Source organism: Hypomesus transpacificus, chromosome 25 (genome assembly GCF_021917145.1).
Source record: "Hypomesus transpacificus isolate Combined female chromosome 25, fHypTra1, whole genome shotgun sequence".
NCBI lineage: Eukaryota > Metazoa > Chordata > Actinopteri > Osmeriformes > Osmeridae > Hypomesus > Hypomesus transpacificus.
Genome location: NC_061084.1, coordinates 3,129,347 through 3,141,543, shown reverse-complemented (window position 1 = coordinate 3,141,543; position 12,197 = coordinate 3,129,347). Strand labels below are relative to the sequence as shown.

Below are 12,197 nucleotides of genomic sequence, written 5' to 3'. Positions count from 1 at the left end.
GTTGGAGAGATCATTGTATGGGCTAAAACAATCGGGCCGAAACTGGAAAAAGATGCTACATGAGTACCTAACCAAAAACCATTTTGAGCAGAATCAAGCAGACAACTGTGTTTACACATGGGAAACAGAACATGCAAAAGTGATACTTGTAATATGGGTTGATGATTTGTTGATTGCTGCAAGTGATAAAAATGTTCTCAGAGATGTGAAGGACATGCTTACAGAAAGATTTAAAATGAAGGACTTAGGCAAACTAAAGCATTTTCTAGGAATTGATTTTAACCAGAGTGACAACTGTGTGAGAATGTCACAAACAAAATATGTGGGGAACATTTTGGACAGATTTAAAATGCAGGATTGCAAACCTAGATCGACGCCCTGTGAACAAAAATTAGACTATACTGATGGTGCCGAAAAGATGGCTGATGCGAAAAAATATAGAGAGGCAGTGGGAAGCCTCATCTATCTGAACGTCTGTACTAGGCCTGATATAAGTTTTGTGGTAAGCAAACTGGCACAGTATTTCACAGAGCCAACTGTTGAGCAATGGGCCACAGTTAAACATGTACTGAGGTATCTTAGAGGTACAATTGACAAAGAGCTGTATTACAAAAAATGTAATGAGAAACAGCCCACTGTCGCACTGTCTACTTGTGAAGCAGAGTATATAGCCCTAGCCACTACCATCCAAGAGTGTCTCTATCTTAAACAGCTGTTGGAGAATCTTGATAAGTGTCAGTACTCACCACCTAGGGTATATGAAGATAACCAAGGTACAATAGCCTTAGCAAAAAATCCCGTAAGCAGGCAAAGATGCAAACATATGGACATCAAGTATTATTTTATTAGGTCTACTGTAAATAATGGCACAGTTATGTTGGAGTATTGTCGAACTAATGAGATGATAGCAGATATATTGACAAAGCCTGCAACCAAGAATAAGTTAAATAAGTTTGCTGCATTTATTTTTTGGAAGATGATGTTGCATATATTGACAATGTGAGAGCAAGTGGGGGTGTTAACAAGTGTGCTCTCAACTTGTATTATGTTTCTGTTTTGTTTCGTTTATTGGTTGAATACTGACACCTGTGATTGTTAATGTGGGTGTGTACCTGTAATGTCATTGGAGTGTTAATGAATAAATCTCATTGAGTGAGCACAGCTGTGGCTGTGTGTTCGAAGTCAGTCACGTCTTTGCGTTTACTCTGTGAACAGCCCTACACTGAAGTTATTTCCCCTGTTGTCAGGACCCCCGTAAGTCCTACCGGTGTTGAGTAATAGAAGCTTGAACACAAGGAAAGTGAAAGTTTATATTTTCGCCTGGATTTTGTTTTGAAAACACATGCCTGAAGAGGCCTAGAGGTGGTAGGTATTAGCTGGAAGACAACATTGGACCACAGCATGAAGCCTTACCCAATTCAAGTAAAATATAATACCATAATATATTCACATTCGACACGTTTTCCTAAGAGTTCTAAAAAGGCCTTGTTGAGACTTCAAAAGGACCCTTGGTAACCAAGGTCAAATACTTAGGATAAAAAGGTATTATCATAATTGTTATCTCTAATGAATGGTGGTACTTAGAACTATCATATATTATAGCTAAATCCCCCATTAGTATTGCTGAAACACAAAAACTGAAACATGAACACATTTGAGTGCTTTATCTGACTCACCAGGATTGACGCACAAAGAACACTGATTCTTCACTGATTTCACTGATTCGTCAGGCCTTTTGTGCCTGGACTCTTATTTTAAAGGCTCCAGAGTTACCAATAATGTTGGCTATTAGCATCTGCAGAATTTCGTTAGCTATAATGCTAACAAGCTCATTTGAGAGCCAGATAAAGCCACTTTTGAGTTGTTAGCTTAGAAAGAGTGGGAGGGGAGGGGAGCAGGGGGGGCAGGACGCACGGATTTTGGGAGCTACCTGGTTGGCTTTAGAAGGCTATGGCCGGGGCATGGAAGCTCCTATTGGGTCAAACGAGCTGTCAATCGAAACGTCAGAGTGTAGTGGCCATCTTGGAAATCTTTGATCGTAAATATTCTGAAGAGAACTCCTGTGATGAGCGATGACTGAGTGTGTGACTGACTGCCCTATTCAGTTGGCGAAGTCAGAATGATGCAAGAAGAGATTGTGGCTTTTTATGGAGGTAATATATTGTTTTGGACTAAATACTTTACGATGATTAGATAGTTTGGACCATTGTAAATGTAACTAGACCATTTAGTTAGGATGTTTTGCATAACTAGACAGCTCTGAGCCGTATTAGGCAAGTAGAAAATCAAGCATCTCGGTGTGGTGCTCGAAAGAGCATTTACGTCCTTGCATATACTGTGCCAGCTGTGTTATGTTAGCTGGTTCGTTTTGACTGGCAACATACTGACATTGCTCGTCACAAATGCTCTAATAAACACATAGAATAGAGTCTGCTTCTCTTGCGAACCCTGTCTTCTACCTGTTCGCGCTGCCAGGTATCTCACACTGCCTGGCGGGGCATGTCACAGGACTTCCATTGGAAATAAATGGGAGGCTAAGTTTTGGTCTACTGCCTAGGTGAAACATTGAAAAACCATTTCTGCTTGCCAAACGATTTACCCCAAGTCAAGGTGTTTTTGACATAACTTAACTCAATGCAGCTATGTGAATGTGTAAAACAGGGTTTGTGCATTTGTTTTGGTATTCAGTACCTGGTAGATGGTAAAAGGTTTAGGATTCTGTTCAGAACATACTGCAGGTCAGCCTGGCCTTGTTCCACCAGAAGCACCAAAGCGTTGCAACAGTCTGAGCGCACCACAATGCAATCACTACAGCACTGTTCCCACAAAGCCTCGGCAGCTGGACCCTGAAACACATTTATAACACTGTTATACACAGACTAAAAAGTTGGGTTTTGCCACACAAGCCAGAGAACACCGTCAGTACACAGACAAAATGTTAACAGGTGGGCTTAGGCCTGCAAAGAAACATAGTGAGACACATGGTAGTAAAGAAGACAAAACAAATGTGAAACACACTCACCAGAGAGCAGGATTGGGTAATTGTCTTCTCTTTAAGTACAGCAGCCACAAGACTTCTCACAGTCTGCAAAAAGGTACAGTGGCATCCTATGATACAATTGATGCTTCACAGAGCCTAACTAGACACATATTTTATGCACTCTTCCAAATAGCCTTCACTATCTACATTATATCAGTGACAACATGGGATCAATGCTAAATTGGGGTTGTACAATTAAGTAGTTAACAGTAGTCAAGTCTTTTAGCCTTAACTGTTGTACCCATACAAATGTAATGTACGCACAGTATATGTCATGTACTGTATGTGTACGGATTTTGAATGCAATTCCAACATGTATGAAATAAGAATCATGCCTGACGAGGTGTACATGATCATAAATAATGGACGATGAGGAGTCATGAACTGTCCAACACGGAACAGATTTTATTTTTTACAAACATTAATTCATGTTTTCATGCATTTTGCAATAGAAAGCTAACGTTTTTCAACTTAGCCAACTCTGATATTTCTAGTCCGCTCAGCTCATAGAACCAACACAGGCTTTCCTTTGCCTGAGCTATTAGGCGGAAAGCTAGCAAACGTTAGGCTAGCAAGATTCATAGGCAATAACATTGTGTAAGGTTGACAAACAGTAAATATAATTTGACAATATGTTTGACAAGAAGACTAGTTAGCTAACCAGCCATGTCATTGTCCCCAAATCAATATCAAGATTTTCACAAAAGGAGTATCGGCCATATACTAGTACTTGGCTACAGTATGTTTGCAGCCTGTGCAGCGAGTTGAATAGCAAATGGATGTGAGATGATCGCATCAAAGTTGTACAAAATAATCGGCATGTCGTTTTGGCCGCAGCCTGTCTGAAGTGGATTGACTCGCGAGGTGAATAGCAAATGGAATGTGAGATGAGCGGTTATGTGACACTGACACAGTAAATTCAGAAAAGTAACATTTTCCAAATAGGTTCAAAGAAATATTGAAGTCACTCATTGTTATAATTACATGTTAGCTTGTTAAAGTCTTTCAAAATTGTAAACAGAGGCTTTGACTGCGTCCCTGTTGTTAAGGTTAGTTATTTCAGACACTTTGTACAGGCTCATACTATGTATCCAGCGCAATCATTTTGAACGGTGAATAGACAGTTTTGCTGGAACTACTTAGTAGGTGAACATTAGGTGTATTCGACTTTATGCAGCGATGGCGGCCCCGACCGACGGCTATAGGCAACCAGGGCCGGACTTAGGGCGGTTGGGGCCCCTGGGTTTGGGTCAATTTTCGGGCCCAACCAACTATAGGCCTACATGACTTTGAATAGAACTTGAGTAGAATAGAAAATGATACACAAGCTATTTGTATTTAGAGCTGTACGATTCTGGATAAATAAAGAATAAAATAGAGATCACAATTCTGAACAAACAACTAAAGCAAAATTATGTTAATTGCTAAAGTGTATTTAAAATGTTTAATTAATTAAGCAATAAGCCCCAAGAGGCCGTGTTTTGCGCTGATTTTAGAACAGGTAAGGGGAGTTGTTAGTAAGGGTGTCACAATACCAAATTCACCTTGAATTCTTTAAACAAATCCAGATGACGATCTTTCAGTTGCTTAGCTAAATTGGAAGTATTACCTCCCTTGATCTGAAGAACACGGTAGCATCTTCTGCATAGCGGCTTCTGCGGATTAATTATAACGCCACTGTCATCTGCCTCAAACGCAAAGTAGGCTATTTCCAAACAATACTTTTTGTGCCTTTGTTGTAAACAAGTCGAGGTGGGGCGATCGCTGCAGCTGCAGTTGCCTTTTTGGTTTTCTGAATGTAAACGTCGACTGGAACACTCCTGAATACTGCCCCCATCAGTTCCAGAAGAGGCGCAGCACCAATGCTAACATCTGGCATCGGCGCTCACGGTGCTTCAAAAAAATGGGCATCGTCGGTGTTTTGTTATTTTAGCATCGAAAGGTATCGGTTCTCGTGACATCCCTAGTTGTTAGGCACGACGAGAAGCGGAGTGCCGAAAACCTCCTTACTTGTTCTAAAATCAGCGCAAAACATGGACTCAAGGGACTCAAATGTTAATACAAATATTTTTTATGGTTTCATAAATAAAAATAAATTAGAAACAAAATGGTTTAATAATAAACAGTAATTCTTCCGCCACTACAAAGTATAGTTCCTACATAAATCGTTGCCACGCAACAGCCAGATGGACACCTTTGCCGTCTTTTTTCATTTGAAATATTCGATGCGCAGTAATATGGAATGTTGCAGAATGTTATGAGGAAAACCTGTAAGGTTATGCTGGATGGGAACAACCAGTTTTAGAATCTGAATTATACCAGAGCCTGTTTAAGGAGAGCCTTGCCACTCCCTATTAAGCCCCATTGTACCGAATTTTGTTGCAGTTCCACCAGAGTTTCACTGGGAATGAGCGCGGTTGAGACCAAAATGAATGGGAATCTGGAGCTAAACGGCTACATTTGTCACTTTCGTTCAATTGTTGTTGAGAAATATCAGATTTGATTGTAGTTTTTGCATGTTCAACATGGATTACAGGTCTAAAGTTGAATGAACGAGTATTTGTGTCCTTTCTATTTCTTACAGGATAAGTCGTTGTTGCCCATAAGAAGCTAGCATTCTGCTAACGAATGCTGTGGTTAGTGAAGGACTGACTACGAGATCCCGCTTGATGGCATCCAAAGCACAACCAGAATGTCAGAGCATTAGCTAGCAACATTAACAGCAACATTAGCAAGCCAAAACTCTTTCTAGCATGTATTGACAGGGAGAGCCTAACCTGTCAGCTGTGTTGTCGATGCCTTGAGAGAAAAATGGAAAAATAACCAGAGCTTGCCGTCAAGCAGTAGCTCTGGTCATACAACCAGCGGAGTGTATTTTTGTGTCCATTCATTCTGCACTCGACCGTTAGCGCCCTTATATGGAACTTGAGTGGAACTGCAACCAGTTCAGAACCTGGAAGTGTCTCGAGAGTGGCAGTTGTCCCTATATTAGACATTCTCTGATTATACCAGGTTCCGGGTGAATACTCGAATACTCGATTCTGATTGGACACCCCTGCAGCCAATCAGCCAAGTAGTTCCAGCAAAACTGTTAACCGTTCGAAATTATTGAGGGACAATGACATGGCTTGATAGCTGGCTAGTCTTGATGTTAAACATACTGTCAAATTATAATTATTGTTTGGAGAATATGTAAACTGGGATGCGATCATCTCCCATCCAGTTGCTATGCAACTCACTACACATGCTGCGGCCGTACTGTAGCCTAGTACTAGTATATGGCAGATACCTTGTTCGTGAAAATCTTCATATTGATTTGGGGACAATGACATGGCTTGTTAATTAGCTAGTCTTCTTGTCAAACATATTGTCAAATTATATTTACTGTTTGTCAACCGTACACAATGTTATTGCCTATGAATCTTGCTAGCATAATGTTTGCTAGCTTTCTGCCTAATAGCTCAGTCCTCCGCTGCACGTAAACGAGCGGGGCCCCCTACAGGACGGGGCCCATGGGCCGTAGCCCAGTCAAGCCCAATGGTAAGTCCGGCCCTGCAGGCAACACCGGCGCTGCATGAAGTCAAACACACCTATTATCACCTGATAATGAACACCCCTGCAGCCAATCAGAATCGAGTATTCACCTAGGGCTGGGCGATATGGGTAAAAAATTATCGATGTTGATATTTATATTTACATTCAATAACGATAATTAAACGATAAACCACAGATCTGTAGTAGTAGCCAAATAAGTCTCCTCCTCAACTTTTTCCCTACACTCAGCATAAGGTTTAGGCAGAGCGGTGTGAGAGAAATGTTTGCGGCCAGGGAGCACGTACCTGGGGTCAAGTAACTTAAGCTTTTTAAAACCTTGCTTTTTATCAATAGCTTACTTATCTATACCTTGGCGCAAACTCACACTTTCTGCATGTTCCAACGAGTGATTTTGCTTCAGGTGGTAAAAAAGGTTTCTTTTATATTAGTGTTATAATTGGACCAAAACACTGTTCTTATATGTCCAGAGACGTTCTAAGAAATCCGCAAAACCGTTTGCGGACCTCTCCAGAGGTTCGCAAACGATTTACGGACTTAGCAAGCAGTTGCCTTGGCAGTTGACAACATGGCGTCTGCTCCAGATTCGTCGTGTTTGATTTGGGATTTTCCTACGTGTTGTTATATTATATAAAAAAACAAATATGGACTTTCGACAGATCTACCAATACCTTTGTAAGCAGAGATTTGTTAAAACATTTGTTAACCGAGACCGTAGGTCGAGGTCAACAAGAAGTCCACATTTGCTGGCTTTGACTGCATCACTGTTGCTATGGTTACTTATTTAGACATAGGCTCATACTACGTTGCTAGCACATTAATTTAGAACCGTTAACAAGCTTTTACTGGAACTACTTATACGTGAATATTAACACATTCTAATGGTAACCCCCGCAGCCAATCAGAATCGAGTATTCACCCAGACCATGGTATAAGTGTCATAAAACCTACTGAAGCCTATGACAATGGTAATCAAATTTGGTTTAAGACTAGTCTTAGCCTTAGACAGTCTTAAATTGTCAAGTTAGACTAGTTTAAGCCTGTTGCATAAATAGGAAGACTGACTTAATTTGAGGTAGGAACGTTTTTTCCTGCAGTAAGGGCTGTATTTCTATGTCAACAATCTGTTGGTCCGTCATTATCTTAGCATTTTATTAAATGAGTGAGTAGATGACATAAGTCACTGCATTGACGCTAGCCATCTGCGTCACATTTGTTTAATATAAATAGATGTAGCATTGAGGTTAAATTAAGAGGCTTAAGACGCATACAAATGAACTTCAGAACACATTTTTTTGTATTGTATTCCTCCAACATACAGGTTTTCAGCAGTTTGAAATGTGTCATTCTTCCGCCGTTAAAGGGGTGATTGACTGGGTTTTTGGGGAATTTCACATTGTTCCTTAAGGTCTCCGAATAGGGTATGTAACATTGGTTGGTTGGTTTCTCGTAACGTAGCAACCATGGTAAACATTTCTAGCTTTCAGTTTCAAGATGGAGGACAAACTAATCGTCTATGTGGCTGCATACCCAGCCTTGTTTGATACGTCTCTGTATTTGTACAGATGTTAACAAAAAAAATTAGGCATGGGCACAGGGTTGTTGATGTTGGTGCTCCTGGTGGGGTTTTTGTACTTTTAAATTCTGTCTCGTAACAAAATGTAACTGTGCTAGCTAGCTAGCCCCGTCGGAGGTACAGTACACGACTGGTTACCCTGAGTGCCCGGTGGCATACTGTAACATTTAATCTTTCATTCTGAATTTAAAAAATATATAATGATATATAGCTAGCGTATTGGATTTCTTGCATCATGTGTGTAAAAGTAGTTTCATTGATATCGTGAACTGCATTGCACACTATTAGTGGCGTTTGTGCCTGATCGCGTACTACAGTAACATTTAATCTTACACTCTTACAAAATACAGCCAGAACTAGTGTGTACAGTAGATAACATCATGTTACATCCAGCCAGCGTATCGGATTTTTGCTTAATGTGTGTAAAAGTTGAATTTTGAAATACAAATCTGCACAAAAACTCAAATCTGCACAAAAACTCAAATCTGCACAAAAACTCAAATCTGCGTATGGTTGGTATGTATAATTATGATTTAGACTTGACTGAATATGAAATATAACTGTACCTGGGCCTTTATCAGACGACTGGGGAACTCAAATCTTCTTTTCAAACTATCACTCATCTTCTCAGATAAAGTCTGCGAATAAAGACAAGCATATAGTCTATTTATTCATATACTCAAAGGACAAATCAAACACATACACCTTCAGGTAGGATATTAAAACATACAGTAAAGGTACATCAACCAAAACAGATACCATTTGCCTTGACATTTTGGTATTTTCTTGCATTAACATCTAGACAAGCATATTGGTTCATATTTGACGCAATTGAGAGAATTACAAACACTTAAAGCCATCAGCAATGTAATGGTGCTTTTCACTTATATTACATACTGATTTGGAATATATAGGCAAATTACTTTGAAAACAGATCCCTACAGGTTTATCAGTGCTCTGACATGTGGCCAGTAGGTCTTTATCAAGTTGCAAACATTCAAGAGGCTCACAGCCTAGTAATTATATTGAGACTTGTGCAATCTAATTAAGGATTCAATGAGGCAAAATACAGACAACCGGTTATTTGTTAGCCAGGTCGGTGAAGTGATAGACGGTATGGGTCTGTTGGTTTAGGCTTATGTGCAGGTTTTACTCTGAACAGAGAGAATGTATGAGACAATGAAGTTTACCCAACACAAGCCCACCCTTTCCCCCACTCTATTATCTATCTGATAAACCGACAAGCCAACAATGTGCAACACTACACAATAGCTAATGCACCCTAATCGTTTGCTCCCACTATTGCTGCATAACTGACAAAGCAAGCAGGTAAGACACCTATGTTCAATGCTGAGAAATACATACAACAATTTTACAACATTTAGTTTGTAAAATAAGGATATGATTGATGTTTTCTATTCCTTGCATTGGACAAGGTTGGCAAATGCTTTGTTAATTTAATCGAAAAGTAGGAATCTCATTCAAGGTGAGATATTAACAATGATTGAAGTTAAACATATAGCTAAAGAAATTGTCGTTATGTGCCAAAATATTATTTTTTTCTAGCTGTTTGGGGTGATGTGTTGAGCTAGTTTGGCAAACTTACTGGGGCTTGATAGTGACAAAAACAAAAATACCTAAAAAACTGAACCTATTCCAGGGGATTCTAGACAGCCTTTCAACTTGTAACAAAACAATGTGTAGTCTGTATAGCTATGCATTCATGCTACTAGGCTGAGTAGTGCACAATGTTGCATTGTTTACATAACTATTCTCATGCTTTAGAAATTACAAGACCACTTGTCCTACCACTACTAGCAGAAATAGAATGGTTAATTAAACAAGTTCCAAGGAAGTCAGTGACTAACTAAGAATCCACTTCTGGCCAACTGGCTAGTAACTGAGACCTGCTTGAATTCCTTTAGAATTAAATGAGTCAAGCTTTAAGTTAACAGCTCTGGCTATCTAGTGTAAAACCTGTGGCTGTTTAACGTTGTAAAGCATCTCCGCAGTTAGCTAGAGCTACCTAAATATTACACAAACTGGAATATTATGATCGTGAGTAAAAAAGGTAGTCTTGTCTCGCTATATGTAGTTGAAAACGTGCTTAACTATCTGTACAGTAGCGAATTAACATTCGTAGCTAGTACTTGGCCATTGTGTGTGAAGTATTCAATTAGCTACTTTAGTTAGGCTAACTGTCTACGAGATCGATCATCCCAATATTAACACATAACGCAATTACAACTACTGACTAGTAAGCCACAAGTTTACATTACATGCATATCGCTGCAAACACACATCTGAATAGGCTAGCAACCTTTAAAGTAGCTTACCTCCAATTCCAAAAATGCACAATAACGCTTATGGAACTACGGCGAGTGGTATGGATCACAATACTTTAAACCTTGTGGGGGTTATTGTAAAGGAATCTGCTTCGGCTGTGAGGGTTGTGGTGGTCATTTGAATTTATCCCATCAAGGCATTCCACAAACCCTAATTAACCATATTAAACTGTCATAATAATAACGAAAATATCACAGTAAGGAATTTGCGTCACACTACCTAATGGCCTGGTAATTACATTCAAATTGTATTCAACCAATACATATTGACACAATAACACATACTGTAGCCTACATCAACTAGGCCTCCATCCTATTGAACTGAATTTGAAATAGCACAAAGGTTTTGTTAAATTAAGATATTGCTTAATTGAACTGGCAATGTGTTTAAAGGTGGGGTTGGTTAAGTTGTTGAGAAGCAAATCTTGTCATATTTGCTTAAATAATCCTTCACATCCTGATAGCAAACAATAAATCCACAGGTTTGACAGTAGACTGAAATCAATCCGATATCTGTGAGTATGGGAGGACTGTAATAAACAAAACCAATCCTTAAGGTCGGACTGGCACTAATTATTGGATGGCATTCCAACTGAATGCAATGATTGGACAGGCTACTTGTCTGTCTGTCAACCTACCGGCAGTAGTCAGGCAGCACGTTCACGTGTTTTGGAGGAATGTCTTTGACGGGACGAGTGGGCCAGTTTTGCCAATTTAACTTCCTTAACAAACATTTTTATCTAGTGACTACCAACAAATCAAGCGTCTTTCCACTACTCTGTTTTGGTTGTTGAGCTGCAGAAAATATGTGCTGTCATAGAAAGTTGCATCCTCCCCTAGGAGCTGAGCTGGGTGTGGATGGGGGTCCAATTTGGTTTGGATTTATGTCATCACGTAAAGTAGAAACTTTTAGCAACTTTTCAGAGAGCCAACATATTTTTGGGGGGGACAACACTGGGGTGGAATATTTTGGTTTGAATCCTTTCAAACTCAAGCTAAAATATTTCATTATACTATACCATAATCTGAATTATGAATTATGCTTGTAGTGTGACATGGAGTTTGTGCCTGAAGTATTTGAGATTGGGTTGTTAGAGTGTCTAGCAAGAGACTGCATCAATGAAAGTGTTTGATGTTGCGTTAATTATATGTTGTTGTTTTGCCTGTACTGTAGGCTACTTTGGACATTTACGTTTAGCAGACGCTCTTATCCAGAGCGACTAACAGTAAGTACAGGGACATTCCCCCCGAGGCAAGTAGGGTGAAGTGCCTTGCCCAAGGACACGATGTCATTTTGACACGGCGGGGAATCGATCCAGCAACCTTTTGATTACCAGCCTGACTCCCTCACCACTCAGCCATCTGACTCCCACATCTGACTGGACAACTTCAATAGAGACATTATTGTTGCCCTGGATTTAAGTCATTGAGATGTTATTACTACATCCTAGCTTTCTTTTTTGTTCACTGTGCCTGGTAGCTGAGATGTGATTACCTGGCAATGTGCATGTAGACCATTGTGTAACTGACCACCTAAATACTGTTGTACTTTATTTATGCACTATTTGATGGTCACTTTGTATAAAAACATCTGCTGAATGAAGCATCTTCTACGTAAATGTAATGGAACAGTATGTAAAGACATTCCAGCATTAAAACCAACCCATCAAAAAATAGAAGATAA

At 39.7% G+C, this 12,197-nt stretch overlaps 1 protein-coding gene across 4 annotated transcripts in view; it reads right to left on the bottom strand.

Annotated features, from left to right (window-relative positions):
- focad (focadhesin) overlaps positions 1-10,585 on the bottom strand; it is a 169,904-nt gene extending 159,319 nt beyond the window's left edge. For 3 of the 4 annotated variants that reach the window (XM_047049347.1, XM_047049349.1, XM_047049350.1), the window contains exons 1-4: positions 10,505-10,585; positions 8,735-8,806; positions 3,023-3,085; positions 2,692-2,846 (exon numbers count right to left, since the gene is read on the bottom strand). In XM_047049347.1, the coding sequence (XP_046905303.1) occupies positions 2,692-2,846; positions 3,023-3,085; positions 8,735-8,791 (275 nt within the window). In that variant the 5' untranslated portion in view covers positions 8,792-8,806; positions 10,505-10,585. Of the gene's footprint in view, positions 1-2,691; positions 2,847-3,022; positions 3,086-8,734; positions 8,807-10,488 lie in introns of all 4 variants that reach the window. The other variant, XM_047049348.1, reaches the window with a different exon arrangement.
- Positions 10,586-12,197: the final 1,612 nt, after the last annotated feature.